Consider the following 15241-nt stretch of genomic DNA (forward strand, 5'->3'; position numbering starts at 1 on the left):
AACAATGGAGACGTGAGCTACTGCAGTATTAACTGACTTGTGGCTCATGATCTGTGTGAGGCCTTTGGTCTTCAGGTGCAGGAAGATTTCAGGGATGACATCAGCACGACTCAGCACACATTCAAGGCAGTGTGTCTTCAATATCCCATGCAGCTTTGGCAGCAAATAAAAAACAGGATTTACGAATCTGTGGAATATAAAAACAAACATTATTTACAGACATATGCTTTAGCTTTTATCGGATAAGACTAGATGGAATTTTTTTTTATCTCACCGATCCACCAAAGGTGGGAAGTGTTTGGACACTTTGCTTAGGCAAACAATAAATTTGTCATCCACCTCCTTCTTCCTCAAATCCATGAGCTTTGTAATAGTGATATTCAATAAGGGCCCTTCATTTTGCTACCACGTAAAAAAACAAAAACAATAGTAAGTTTACTGGACACTACAGTATCTAAAGACAACCATCATATTCCACAATAATACATTAAACGAAAGCTAAATAACTCTGGTGACAAATGTGATATAGTTGGGCAGGAACAAACAGCCACACATACATTTTCTCGCTCAGTCATGTAGTTTAGGATTAACCCAATGATCTCAGCAGCTGCTGAATACACCTCCTTATATCTGATGAATGATAAGTTGTTGGCCAGTGACTGGAAGTATCTATAAGAAAAATTGTAACAGAACAACATTGGTTTTAATACAAATGTACAATTTCAGAAAAAAAACATCAATCACATTTGTATGAGAAAATGAATAATAATAAAATACAATTAAAAAAATGTTTACCTGTCGTGCTCAATGCCACATGCAGCATCATAAGGAGGAAGATTATTGGCCATTGCAATACCTAAAAGCTGCAATCCAACAGAGTTATCCTTGCTGTTGGGATCTGTTCCAGCAAACCGTTCATATATCAATCTATAGGAGGAAAGGGGGAAAAAAGGGGAAAAAATCTTTAGGATTTTGCAATCCATCCACTCATGCATGGTCATTTAGCCTGGCATCAAAAATCCAAGCCTGCAATCTCAGCAACTCTCAATTTGAAATATTTTCACTACATTTACAAACTACAGTTAATAAATAAAGTATATTAAGCCATTCAAAAATAACCTGGGCTGCTCTTTTTAAATTTCTAAAAGATTATATAATGATATAATAGAAGCATATCAAATTTATTACGAACCAGGGAAAAAAACAAACAATCTAAATGTCTGTTTTCTTACTCGTAGGGTATTGTGAGGCAGTCCTTCCAGCATTCCACAACTGTGCGGATGATCTCCAGATTGTGGCGGAAAACCGCCCGTTTGGTGTGGAAGCAGTTCTTAACCAGAAACCCAAGGAGCCTATTGGCCAAAACTTCATCTCTTGTGCTACCCTAAATGGTGAGAGAGATAAGGGAAAGAGACAAACTAGATTAAAAAGTATGCAACATACCTGCATAATTTTCATATGCAGGTTTCTTTGCAAAAAAAGTACCTACACACATACAGACAGATTGGAAGTCAATACGCAATTTATAAAAATACCTTCTCATACTTACTTTTGGTGTGGTCAAACTGGCCCATGAGAGGACAGTCACCACAATGTCCACTACCATAAAGTGAATGCCCTCTCCTCCATTGCTACTGGAAACCACCAGCTGCACCAGTGGGCCCAGCCAATGCTTCGCATACGGACGAAATATCTGGACATAAAGATGTACAATAAAAGCAACACATAAACAACATATCAATAAATCCAGAGATATGAAAATGCTGAGGCAGTACCTCTTCGGTATTGATGATGAGTTTGGCTATGAAGAGTCTAATGTTCAGAGGGGTGGATGGATTGTCCAGCTTCCCCTGCAGGAACTTCATCCAGGGAGGAAGAACACTAGGTGTCACACCCTAAAACAAAACATAGCACATATCTGACAGTGTTCTCACAAAATCTAGGCAAAACTGTTCATGGCCATGAGGTCATGCTGAGACAGACCTCCTCTATTTTAGGGGTAATGTTGTTCCTTTGCATGTGGTGCAGCAGTGCCGTCATATTGGCCATACACTCATGTTGATTCAGCTCATCCATTTCCAGCTCCACAGTCTCATCTTGAGACACAACCTCCCTACGCTCCTAATAATGCAGACAGACAGTTATTCATAAAATATTTATTATATAATCTTAGAGATAATATTCTGAAACGGATGACCTCTACTTTATAGAAAACTACTACGGAAGGACCTACTCGAGTCCTGCTGGAGCTGTTCTCGCCTGAAGGATTCTGGGAGTTGTAGGAGAAGCTCTGAACTCCAGTGGAGAAGTCAAACTGACTCATCTCCTCACTGAGACTGCTGTCTGCCATGTAGGACTGGGAGGAGAGGTATACAGGGGCATCTGAAAAAGAACAAGAGTTTTAAGAGAGCAGATGGGAGCCTGCACTGCTTTACAAGGAATATGCATGATGACAACAACAACAACAGCATTTTCATGAATATTAGTGGATGGCATTTATCTTTGTAAACATGCAGTTGTTAAAAAGCTTGTGAATATCTCAGTCAACCTACCTCCGTTTTCTCCACTCACTTCTTTCCTGATCATGACATATTTCTTTTTCCTCTCAATAGGGACCTGTAAATGCAAGGAAACATGATACCAAACAACTCAAAACAAGTACAAATATCATATTATATGTTTAAGAGCTTTACTTACATCAATCTCTATAGGAAAGTTGTACACCCTTTGTGTATCAATAAGGTTGTCAAATATGAACTGATTCTGGAAAATATCAAATGACAAAATTCACCTACAGAAAAGGTTATACTTCTATCAGAGAGAGTCTGTTTCACTAGGAATGTGTGTGTGCCTTTCTTATGTAAAATGGTGACCAACAGAAAGAGTAATTTTTATGGTTATTTGATAAACTAGGCTGCCAAGAACATAAATGGTAAGTGAACAAATACCATACATTAATAAATTGTAAAAATGGGGGAAAAAAATTGTGCGCAGTAACAGACCTTGTCAGGTTTCTCAGTGAAGAGGAAGCCCTGATAGAACTTGGTCTCGTTGAAGCTGCAGCTGATCAGGGCGATGGTACAGTTATAAGCAGCACAGTGATACTGTCTCCTCAGCTCCAGCAGGACTGTCTCTCCTGCCATGTTCTCAGTGAAGGCCTCAAAACACAATCTGACATATATTGTATTGATCAGAAATTATACTTTATTGTGGCATTTTTGCAGTTTGCTCCTGAATTCCCGAGACTGAAGAAATGCAGTTGCGAGGGAAAGTGGAAGTTAAAGTTTTTAAAACACAGATAAAGCATTTATAATGTCTGAGCCACAGCCTTGTGGGTAGCACACCGACATATAGCGCAACAGCACTTTGGGCGACCCAAGTTCCGGCTTGTGGTCCTTTCCCAATCTTGTACTTCTCTCTCCTCCAATACACTGCAATACTCTATAAATAATTAAGAATTGTCAATTTTAACTTCATGTTGACTTTAAGGACTTTATAAAAAATAAAATAAAATTGTGTTCCAGTCTAAGGAATTCTGTAGAAAACTATTCCTTTGTTAACATCAAAGGGGCACAAGAGTGTCAATAACACTTAATCAGTTTACCATTTAAAGTGTTATATATACTCTTGAAGGTAAAAAAAAGAAAATGGTCATATCACTCAACATACCTGAGGAGGTTCTTGGAAAGCTCGTTGCCTTCTGCACTGCCAGTGCCACAGAAGGCCTGGTTGATAGCAGAGTTTTTAGAATAGACTTCCTCTTTAGGCAGACGAGAGTATAACACCTCCAACAGCTTACAACAACCAATCTTCATCATAATCTGACTCTCAAACACTGACTCCACAGACTGGAGGACATATGACAGGAAAGACACAATAGCAGAATGAATGAGTGAAAAGACAAAAACATGTTTTGAATAGTGATGGGAGGAAAAAAAAGCTTTTTGAAACTTTGAATCAATTGAATCATTTGCTTTGCATTTGCAAAATGATTCAGTGTTTCAAAGCGTTCGAATTGCCACATGCTGGTGACCTCTGCTGGTCAGAACGGTGTAAATGTAGCAAAAAAAAATCAGCTCAAACAAGCGTAAAACACTTTTTACAAACTAATTGCAAATGGTTTTTTGAAAGTGCAATCTATTAAGTACAATTAACAACATAACCTGTCAACATATGTATTTCTATACCTCGTGCAGACATCACGCGTCATCAGCGCGTTCCACGTGGAACAACTAGAGCTCAGTAAGTTGTTTACGTTCATTATTAATAATTTAACACCGTCACTCGTTTCATGACACTTTGCAGAATCTTCTGTGTACGTTCATGTCTTCTGAAGGGAGGGTGGGATCTTATGCTTTTAAAGCTGCTATTGCTAGCCACTCCGAAATTGCCTACCCTGCCTTTAAATATCAAGTGTTTTTATGATGTGTTGTTTTGTTAAATTGTTATGGTTGTAATGTTTTTTATCTTTATGGAGAGCTTGGTTAATCAGGCCAATAAAAGACTATTAACTACAACTCTTGCTTTTTATTATACTAATGTGCCATTAAATGTATAAACATTTATAAGCCTGGTTCAAGATCAGGTAAAAACCAGAAATTTTACAGAAATTGCCCCCTATAGAACATCCCCTAGGGGCGAACTATTGAAATTTCGAAACATTTCAGAACCGTTATGAGGTAGCGAAGCCTCGTTTACAGAAATCATGTGACTTTTGTCAGTTTGAAACGTGCGCCGAATAACTGGTTCGAAACAAATGATTCGCAAAGTTAAGCGCCCATCACTAGTTTTGAGCGCATCTGAATCGCTTTAAGTATAGTATACTCACCTTAGTGAAGCGTGCCTGTAGAGTAGACATGATATCAGCAATATTAGTAATGAAGAACTGAGAGAGTGCCTGAGGGCTGCAGTAAGAGGCCAGTAGTAGAAGGACTCTGTCTATAAGACCCATGAGCATGGAGTTTGAAGGAACATCTTTGACTTGAAATGACTGGTAGATAGTGCTGAGGAGAAGAACCTGTCTTTCCAACTGGGACCTGATAAAGAGAAATAATATGCAACAAATGCATTTTAGAAATAAATCTATGAACTTTAAATAATAGACACATAAACAGGAATTTTTGGTACTTACTGGCGAGCAATATTTTGAAAGCAGGTCTGAAAGAGTTCCTCCATGATATGTTTTTTATCCCGACACAGAACTCTAGCCATGAGCTTCAATAACACAGGACTCTGAGACAGCTGCAGGGCCTCTAAAAACTGGCGTTACCAAAATGAAGGACTAATTATTATCATTTAACATAAAAGATACTTTTTTATGTTCTCCCTGTTTATTTCAAAAAAAGAAATGTTGTTTAAATGACAACAAAATGTTGTTTAAATTACTGATTAAGCAAGGTATAACGAAATTGTAAAAGTGAAACAGTGAGGATAATAAACATTTTTTACACTTTTTTTTACAAAAAAAAAAAAAAAAATCAGATAATATAACAAATCTTTAAGAAACCAAACCCAATAAAATAAAGATGCAAAATATAGTCTTGGGTATAGGACCTATGTTACTTAATAAAGATGAGTTATATTTATTGAAAATATTGAAAATTACAGCACTTAAAGCAATATGTTTTAAAGTTTTAAATTGATTGGTTTGAGTTAAAAAGATTGGTTAGAGTTAGTTTCCAAAGTACATTCAATGGAAATTATAGCAGGTGAAATTAGGAGCAAAAGAATACTTTTTGAAAAGATATGGCCACCTCTGAAATGAAAGATTATAATGTACTAAAAATGAATATCCAGTTTAAGCATCTCACTTTGCGAATGCAGTCCATGTAGTTGTTGCACTGAAGTGATCCCCGGGGGAATTCATCTGACTGCATAGGGAAATGTGTAGCCACCAGCGTCTCCAGAGCCCTCCTGAGCTCCTCCAGTGGCATGCTGGGTAATGCAGTGAAGAAGGGCAGCATGATCAGAGCCTGGCTCTAATCACAGAGAGAAAGATATGAAGAAATTAATATAGACTCCATTTGCCAAATGCCATAAACATGCACCGTTTCCAGATTTAGCTTTGGTCTTTACCATATTACAGTGTCAATGTAAAAAAAATAATAATAAAAAAATGCCACTACAAGAATAAGAGAAGACTATAATGTACAACTGGTGCAGATTGTCGTGTATATTTGCAAAGTACAGATTAAATTAAAATTTGACTGCTAAAAATTGGAAAAGATTACCTTGAGATTTAATGGCATAGATATATCTGTGAGAAGAGCAGTGAAAGTGGTGAACACAGCATTGAATGCTGGGTGATCTGTATTGGAGCATACAGAGGAATTTATCTGCAGAAAAAAGCGAAATCTTAAAATCTACTCCTGAAATTCCCATTCATGTAACCATTTTTAGCTCTTCACAATGCACAGAAAATAAAGTATTATTGAGTATGTGGTACCTGGAGCACTTTGGCAAGCAATGACAGGACTGAAGTTTTGCTCTCTGGTGAGGCTGCAGGACCCTCCCACCATGGCCTGAGTAAATCCCACTCCTTCAGCACCTGTTCAGCCAATTGTGAGCCTTGGGACTTTCTGACAGAACGCTCACGGAAACTATGATCCAACATGCCGTTCAGCAACACACTAACCTAAAAAGACAGTTGGACAGGAAAACTTCAGATTTCAGTGCTTATGGAGAAAATCGTAAAACATCTAGGACTTATTTGTATTATTTGTCTAACCAATCAAGAGCAAAAGCAATTTCAAGGGTTCAGTCAAAATACGTGCAGAGAAACTAGAGTTTTATCCTGCTGGTGTTTTTGTTTACCAGAGATGCACTTCCCGAAAGCACCGTTGATCTGGCTGGATCATAAAGACCATTGGGGCCAGTGGTTTCTAAATTTTACATAGGCTAACAATGCTTTTAGGAAACGTAGCCCAGTCTAGTTTGATGCCTCACCATGCTGGGGTTCTGGTTGGCTGCAGCCAGCAGCAGCGGCACTGTGCACTCCACACTGCGGAGTAACTCAGTATTCAGAGATGTCTGGAAGAGGCTGTAGAAGTACTCTCCGTGAGAGAAGCTGAGGAAGTGAGGATTCAGACTGCCAGAGAGAGGGACGGAGAGTGTAATGGTGTTCAGCAAAAGGTCAACCGTCTGTTCACTCTGAGTTGTTTAGGGAAACAAAAAAGACCGGTTTCAAGGTTGAACATGAACATTCTGTGATCTTCAATGTCTTATGGCTGGTTCTTAAATTATAAGACTAGAATTTTCAGACTCTGCACACTACACGGCTTGTAAACACCGACTGAGACCAACTGGAACAGACCCGGTCTGTTTGGGCATGATCAGTCGTCACAACCAAATTACATTCATAATCGGCCAGACAGTCTTGTAATGTGTTCCCAGCTTTAGTCCTTCCCTGTAATTCAAACCACTTACCTGATTTCCCAAACAGAACGCCAACTGCACAAGACTGTTAGCCAACTTCCTGCTGCCAACATCCATGGAGGGCAGAGACTTCCTTTCGTTTCCAGGAGCTATGCTTTTATACACACTAGTGAGAAGTTTGGAACCCAGAGAGTGACCGAAACCAGCATCCTACAGAGAAATTGTAAACATCCCAACCCAAGTCAGTGTAACTATTACGTAGACTGAACAGAATTACAATAACATTCATTTGATCAGTGTGTACCTGACTGTGCAGAACAGAGTTGAGCAGCCCGGACTGGTGAAGCTGCTTACAGGCTGAGAGTAAAAGATGCATGCTAGCATGACTGTCTCTGGTGTCTGCCTCATACAGATCAATTGCACACAACTCCTCCACACTGTCCAGAACAATCAAGACACACACATAAAAACTATTTACTTCAAAAAAAGTGAAAATTTCATCAACAATATTCCAAATCACTGCAACTGTAACCACAGTTTGTAGCCTTTCTACAAATGTATGTTGAGACGTTAGGAAATAGGAGGTGTAATGAATCAGGAAAAAATACAAACTGGATTTAAACTTTTGAGCACCACTGCGCAACGTGTTGGAGTAGCTAGATGTAAACATAACTTTATAACTATGTATGAATAATTCACTGAAACCAAATACAAATTAAGCAGACCTCTGTACGGTTATTCTCTTCCTAATGCTGCTCTCCACTTGTGTCCTGTAAGGCGTTGATGCCAAAACTTTAAGCAAAGGAGCGCATACTTCTGGCAGCTGAGTTATCACTTCTAGATCAGCCATGTTGAACCCAATGGAAGAGGGCTCACACACCGTCAGCGCCACCAGTGTGAAGAAGGAAGTGTTGAAAAAATCCTGCTCCATTAACTAAAGAGAAAGTGCAAAAGTTAAAGCAGCATAGTATTTTTTTTTTACTTTGTAGATTCTGGTAGGTTCACTAGAGCGTTTGGCAGGTAGACTCTTAGAACAAAAGTAAGTAAGATCATAAAATACTATTTTAACCTTTTTTTCAATTTATTATGTTTCCCCTGAAATATACAGGCAACAAATATCTTACCTTCCAGAGATCCTGTGTACATTTCTTTAGTACCATGGTGGAGAACTCCAGCATTCGGACAATGATGGAGCACTTGCTGTAGTTGTACTGCTCTGTCTCACGAGGGCTTAAGTGTGACTGACCTGCATTACCTATTCTGAAGCAAGCTCTGGCAGCCTGAACGTCCTGCATGGACAGCTCTGTAAGGAAGAAACGGACAGCTGGCAAAAAGCTGGACTTCTCACCAGTGCCTGGATGCGGAGAGGAATGGGAGAAACAAAGAAGCTATTAGCAATAATTCGACAGATACCGATTATTTCACGGATATGAGAAGATTTTAGTTATGCATCTTAAATTGAGGTAATTCATGCTGTGGATTCACCCACCCAGGATCCTCTGGGGTTGCACACAGTGCAGTTTTGTGAAGGTGCTGTAGCAGTCAAGAGCAGCCAGCAGTAGATCCATCCACTGCAAGGTGCCTCTGATGCTGAAGGGGGCTTCAACCTCTCTCAAAGTAGGCTGGGCTAGTAAACCGCCTCCCTCCAAACACGAAACGAGAAAACCTGGACCACGCTGCTTCACCTGTTCGTCCAGCCACGCCGCAGGAGATGCTTTACCTGTCAAAAGAAGAAAAGAGAGACATTTTAAAGAAACTGTGTAGTCATATTGAATAAAAATGTGTTATGTTTTTCTCAATAATCTTAGTAATCATTCTGATATGCAATTCTAATACAATCCTAGAGGTGCAAAAATGACCTAAATCACAAAAGGCATTTCTACACTATTTATTGGACCAAGCTTTCCAATAACATTTAATTAAAACCACAGTAAATAATTCTGGACATATATTTTCTACTTAGTGAAATTCTGAGATTGGTCAAAAAGAATCCCTGTGCTACCAGTGAATATTTTTACAGTTGTTAATTTCAAGTTGATTTGGTCAATTAATGTTATGTTCAAATTCTGAAGAAGGAGATTGAAATGTCTTCGAAGAGGAGAGTCCATGAATGGCAATTAAATCACTGTGCTGCCTTCATTATAAATATCCTGCCGGTTACCGGGCAGCAGAGGCACAAGTTCAAAGAAGAGCTCCATGCTTTTGTGTCGGCACTCAGTCTGTGGTCTTCCACACTGGGTCAGCAGCCACATGACTACATCTGACAAGCACACTGACTGGTCTGGAGGAAATCCTCTGCGGAAAGAGTAGAAAATGCAGGTCTGTTAGTTTGTTACAACACAGACACATAATGTTCACTTTACTCACATTACAAATGTGAATTAAGGGAAGTTAAGAATAATATCCTAATCAAATGTGTGTGTACCTGGGTATGCGTCTCTTGGTATTCTTATTGAGCGAGTCTGCCTTGTGCTTGATAATTCTCATCAGATGATCCAGGGAACTACAACACTGTTGGACAGTTCCTGTGTAGAAAATAACAATATGACAGGATAGATCATAGTCATGAGCATCAAACAGGACGTATTGATGAAGAGAATATGTCTAGTCTTACCCAGGGATTTTTCATCAAAGTGGGCCAGAGCCAGACTCTCAACAAACACCACCAGCACCTCAAAAACAAACTGCTCCACCAAAGAGCTCTCTTCTCTGAGAAACAAAACAATATTTGGATAAACATCTGCATAAATACCATTTTCATTCGCTACAGATTTCTTACATTCACTCAAGATGGCATAGAATATATTGCTGAAATGTTGAGAGGCTGTACGTAGCCCATCTAATGAGCTCTTCTGCTCATCACACACTGACCTGAACTGTCTGTACATGCTGTTAAAGGCAAGCGCTGCTCCAAGCCTCTTGAAGACGTTGGGGTGTAAGGCCAGGCTGTAGATACGTTTGAAGAGAGATTTTGTGTTGGTTGGGCTCTTTTCCTGCTGTTTGGGTGTGGTCTGTTTAATGGACCATTTGACAAATTCCTGGATACAGGTGCCACTGAAGTCTCTGAGGGTGCTGTCTAATGGATCCACAATTCCATCCTGTGCAGCCCAAACAGATTAACAGCCCCCGTTTATAAACAGCGAACTTAATTTTGAATAAAATAATGTGTCTACTGAAGGAGTTTACTTGCCAAAATGGCCTCCAGCACCGCCACTGTGTCTTGGCTCTCAAACTTTCTGTTGTTAGTGAACCAGTGGATAAGCTGCATCACCAGAGGTTCAAACAGCTGCCTCGTCACCTGAAGTAGTAGTCAAAGTTTCCATGTTTGTGGAACTTACACATGACTGACAGAGACTGATTAAAGTGGACAAAATGTGGACATGAAACTATGAACTTTAAGTGATTCTCAACCAGGGGGTCGGGGGGGCACTAGGGGGCCTCATCAAATTTCCAAGGGGACTACGAGATGACTATTTTTTAACAATTAAATAAATAACTTGCTGTAAATAATCTAACTTAACCTTTAATAATAAAAAAAAAAAATCCAGGTATGAAATGTGTAAACCGACACTGTGTTTTTAATTTTAAATTATACCGTGAACAACTGCTGTTTTTATAGAAAAAACGTCACTGAAACATCTTGACTCATAACTGGGTTAATTATCTTAATCCACTGAAAATTCTAGTTCCTTTGTCATCATTATAGGAGAAGTAACAGAGGAAATATCTTGGTCTACATGGGGGGCCTTGGATGCAAAAAGGTTGAGAACCACTGCGTCACAGTGTCTGATAAAGGACAAAAACTATGTTACATTAGAAAACCTGACTGTCAAATGAAATTTTTATTCTGTTCATCATATTTAAAGGGCACACATTAAGACCTGGTCGACGTCACAGGCCAGGCGTAGAAGAACAGGAAAGACTTTTCTGTGTAGGTTGTACATGGGAGGAGCAGATTTGTCATCTTCTGTCATCTGGGCTCCTTTACCCACCATGTATATGACCAGACTGTGCAGAAGCTCACACGCTGCAACCTACACACCAGACAGAATTATCACTTTCAGCCTCAATTTATTGGGTGAATAAACAAAATGTTAATAAACTTTAATCAACAATGACAAGAAAATTTGACTATGATTACTTTAGTTTGTCTGTCACTGGAGGACAGTGCGAGCTCTGTGACCCTTGGCAGGAAGGAGTCCAGGTAGATCACAGGCTTTATGTCTTTAAAAGGCACAGCAAAACTCAGCCTCTTCTCACAGTCCCATGCCACAAAACGCTTCATCATGTCCTCCGCAGAAACAGCTGGGGTTAGATATGAGAAAATGCAATATATAAAGCTTAAAAAGAAGCAAGCAAAATTAACAAGTACTACCTTTTTAAAAAAGCCAACAACTAATTTATTTAATAGCAGCAGAAACAAAATAACCTGTCACAAGGCTCCTGTTGAGCTGTCCTCCCAAGTGTCCAAGCAGACGTACCACCCTGCGTCTCACAGCAGCAATCGGAGACTCATCTCCCTAACAGAGATCACAGTAACATGATCAGGACACTGTGTGCATGCAGTTACGTACATATTATATTATCAGAATCAGATTCACAGTATGTAACACAGTTACATCACAGAATCAATTACACAGACAAAATCTAAATATGGCAAACAAATCAATCTAATTACCACAGACAAGTGCTTTGATTTCTTCAGGAGCCTCATCATGACTTTTCCATAACTTTTTGAACTTCCCGTTGACACAAACGTCACTTCCATATTGCCGTCATCTTGTTCTAATTGAATGATAAAAAACAAATAAAAAACAATCAGCTAATAAAGGAATTTGATAATAATCACTGACCCTTAGATATCCAAGTAGTATATTTAGAAAGAATAGTAACCAGTGACCATTTCTTTGACAGTACAGTATTTAAGATAAATATGATGAGGTTACAAATAACTGACCAGAGTTACTGGTTGTTTTGAGGTAGCCATCTAAATGTGGTAGTATGTCTGCGTAGTGCGACTGCATGATGGCAGAAGGGATCAGAGAAGACCAGGACTCCAGAGCATCCAGCGCTATTGTGGCTAGAGGAGCATGACTCAAACCCAGACGCAGAGCAGCCTTCAAACAAAACAATGAAAACAGATGATCATTCCATACATATATCATGCTTCAATTTATGTTACTTAATCACTTTAGAATGTGATTGCTATTTACTGTAAACGAAAAAATAGAATGTTGATAATCACAAAATTGCCCATTTGCTTCCCTTTCCTAACCTGCAGAGCTGGTATGTATGCCTTGATATCCAGAGCCACCATGTCAGGATGAAGAGAGAGGGTGAACATCAGACAGGCAGCCAGTAGCTCGTCTTTATATTGTTTCATACGTACACAAACCTGAGGAAATAACAAAAACTTTCGCCCTTCAAATCATCACATTCATCATGCACAACAATATGACTAGAAACAAAATACTTTGATGAATGAAACATAAAGCTGACTGCAATGTTCAAGCATCTATCACAGAAATAAAGTGACGAAAAGGGTCAAAAGGTCACCTCCTTTCCAAACTTTGCAAGGAGCGAAAAACAGGCACTCTCCATGGTGGAGCCGCCACCACCAACACTTTTAGGCCCTTGTTTTACATCCTATAAGCAAAAGATACTGGTTTTGTCAAGGTTTATCAACACATTAAATTGAGGAGTTAATGTGATGGAGAGTGTGTATTACCTGAAAATAGTGGATTTTCTTGGCAATGCTCATAGAGAGGGAGAGGAGCTTATAAAAGCCGCTGACCAGAGGGAAACGTATTGATTGCAGAATGAGCTCGTGACACAGGGGGTACATCCACTGGGCAAAATACTCAGGATTTCTTGAAGGCAATAAGTCACTATAGAGAAGATAACAAAAAGGGGTCGCAAATAAGATTTGTTGTTTGTTTGTTTGATTGATTTCTGACATTACCAATAGAAAAAAAAAGTTTTGGCACCTGCAAAAGTCAACCAAGTTGATAAAGGCAATAAAGTCTTTGGGTTTGTTGGGTATCAGGTTTGCTGTGGGGTCAGATGAAGGCATAAATTCAGCACTTGCTTCACTCTGGGCCTGAGAAAAAGAAGAAATACTTCACAAAACTGGCCATAACATTTGTTAACATCTAACATTTGTGTTTCAAGTTTATTTCTTATATGTACTGCTTTAGTACACAGACAAAAATTTCCTCTACAGTCTTCAGAAATACTGTGAGCACCATTTAGTGAGGAAGAATTGGGGGACTGTAAATTATTGCCACGGTTTTTCCAGGTTTATGATCATTTAAATCATCCATTTGGAATTCCTGTACATAACTTATTGAAAATAAATTATGTTTTTTGTTTCTTTAACTACCCACATTTTTACTATCCATTCAAGGTGCAGCACTGCAACATTACCTCATCTGCTGCATTGACTTTCTGCACTGAAAGATCAAGTTTCTCCACAATCTTCATGACTGACTGCACCAGTGCATCGTATAAGTGTCGGTTTATGTCTCTCAGGTTGTAGTTCTTGGCAGCTGGAGCTCCATCCATGAATCCTGTGTCCTACAATCACAGCAAATTAGATCAGTTCAGACAATAGATGAATCTGCTTTAATCTAGATTCAACAGCTTTTATGATTACATGGTCACATTCAAACCCAATAATACATCATTCAAATACTAACAAATTAAACCATTACCTTAACTAGATAATTAAATTAAACCTGTGTTCATCAAATAAACATCTAATTTCTTACTTTAAAGTTTTCACAGTCCAGAAGCCCTTTAAAGAGGTCAAGGTAGTCCTTAGAGGAAGGAACTTTCCATTTCCCAGAGCGCACCAGGGTGGAATCCTCCTCAGCTTGAGAACCACCGGAATGAATGCTCCCTTCCTGACGGTGAATAAATATGTACCACTTAGACATGATAATTATAATTTAAACAAAAAAAAAAAATCAAAAAAATCAAAAAGATCAGCACTTTTAGCATAAACACTTACTTCTGACTGAAGAACTGGCTTAGAGCACACTCTGATCAGGCCTTGGTGAACTGTTGTTGAAGAAATGAAGAGTGTGAGTGCTGGTAAAAACGAACCTAGAATCAGATCAGGCAAGCTAACCTCCAGCTCATCCTTACCCACAGAACTAGTGAAACTCCACAGGACAGGACCTCGAACTGCCATGGCAACAAACACCTTGATGATGGAGCGGCAGGTGGCATACTGCATTCTCTGGCTGTACTGAGGGAAGCTGTCCATCTGAACCACAAGGAGGCGCTCTAGCACGGGAGTGTACACTTCAGGGATCTGTAACCAGTTATAGAAATTACAATAGAATCTGTTAGGTAAGGTTAAAGGTAACAAACAGTAGCGGCTCCTGACAGTAAATTTATGTAGAGCAGATTCTGGGTCTTCGAGCTAGTTTATTATAAACATTTTGAAGCTTTATATTGTAATCGCTGAACACGCAGTAAACTTATGGCAGAGGTCTGGTGTCCTTGCATTATTCAGCCTGATGGTGGCACTATAATCGACAGGCTTTAAGCACACACCACACACCATCTTAGAATTGCCTTAAAGGGATAGTTCAACCAAAATTTTTTATTAGCCCATGATTTACTCACCCTGAAGCCATCCTAGGTGCATATGCCATTCTTCTTTCAGACAAATACAATCTGAGTTATATTAAAAAATGTCCTGGCTCTTCCAAGCTTTATAATGGGAGTGAATGGCTATAGAAAATTTGAAGCCCAAAAAAGTCCATCTATTCATGATAAAAATACTCCACACGGCTCCGGGGGGGTTAATAAAGGCCTTCTGAAGTGAAGCCATGGGCTTTTGTAAGAAAAATATTTT

General features: G+C 39.2%; 1 protein-coding gene across 1 annotated transcript in view; it reads right to left on the reverse strand.

Annotated features, from left to right (window-relative positions):
- Positions 1-15241, reverse strand: part of prkdc (protein kinase, DNA-activated, catalytic subunit) — a 32593-nt gene that overhangs the window by 12789 nt on the left and 4563 nt on the right. Inside the window, exons 13-54 of the mRNA XM_084406084.1 lie at positions 14524-14692; positions 14387-14436; positions 14145-14279; positions 13801-13950; positions 13362-13474; positions 13103-13262; positions 12931-13020; positions 12650-12769; positions 12332-12491; positions 12053-12159; positions 11804-11894; positions 11516-11679; positions 11256-11408; positions 10565-10672; positions 10246-10472; positions 9989-10083; positions 9800-9899; positions 9536-9669; positions 8864-9094; positions 8499-8728; positions 8100-8308; positions 7679-7811; positions 7426-7584; positions 6946-7149; positions 6446-6634; positions 6231-6335; positions 5811-5978; positions 5132-5259; positions 4829-5036; positions 3670-3848; positions 3003-3171; positions 2698-2763; positions 2553-2616; positions 2234-2382; positions 1984-2121; positions 1776-1895; positions 1550-1693; positions 1233-1384; positions 796-927; positions 558-669; positions 275-402; positions 38-187 (exon numbers count right to left, since the gene is read on the reverse strand). Of these exons, the coding sequence (XP_084262210.1) occupies positions 38-187; positions 275-402; positions 558-669; positions 796-927; positions 1233-1384; positions 1550-1693; positions 1776-1895; positions 1984-2121; positions 2234-2382; positions 2553-2616; positions 2698-2763; positions 3003-3171; positions 3670-3848; positions 4829-5036; positions 5132-5259; positions 5811-5978; positions 6231-6335; positions 6446-6634; positions 6946-7149; positions 7426-7584; positions 7679-7811; positions 8100-8308; positions 8499-8728; positions 8864-9094; positions 9536-9669; positions 9800-9899; positions 9989-10083; positions 10246-10472; positions 10565-10672; positions 11256-11408; positions 11516-11679; positions 11804-11894; positions 12053-12159; positions 12332-12491; positions 12650-12769; positions 12931-13020; positions 13103-13262; positions 13362-13474; positions 13801-13950; positions 14145-14279; positions 14387-14436; positions 14524-14692 (5993 nt within the window). The remainder of the gene's footprint in view (positions 1-37; positions 188-274; positions 403-557; positions 670-795; positions 928-1232; positions 1385-1549; positions 1694-1775; positions 1896-1983; positions 2122-2233; positions 2383-2552; positions 2617-2697; positions 2764-3002; positions 3172-3669; positions 3849-4828; positions 5037-5131; positions 5260-5810; positions 5979-6230; positions 6336-6445; positions 6635-6945; positions 7150-7425; positions 7585-7678; positions 7812-8099; positions 8309-8498; positions 8729-8863; positions 9095-9535; positions 9670-9799; positions 9900-9988; positions 10084-10245; positions 10473-10564; positions 10673-11255; positions 11409-11515; positions 11680-11803; positions 11895-12052; positions 12160-12331; positions 12492-12649; positions 12770-12930; positions 13021-13102; positions 13263-13361; positions 13475-13800; positions 13951-14144; positions 14280-14386; positions 14437-14523; positions 14693-15241) is intronic.

Source organism: Rutilus rutilus (genome assembly GCF_951802725.1).
Source record: "Rutilus rutilus genome assembly, chromosome: 3".
Classification (NCBI taxonomy): Eukaryota; Metazoa; Chordata; class Actinopteri; order Cypriniformes; family Leuciscidae; genus Rutilus; species Rutilus rutilus.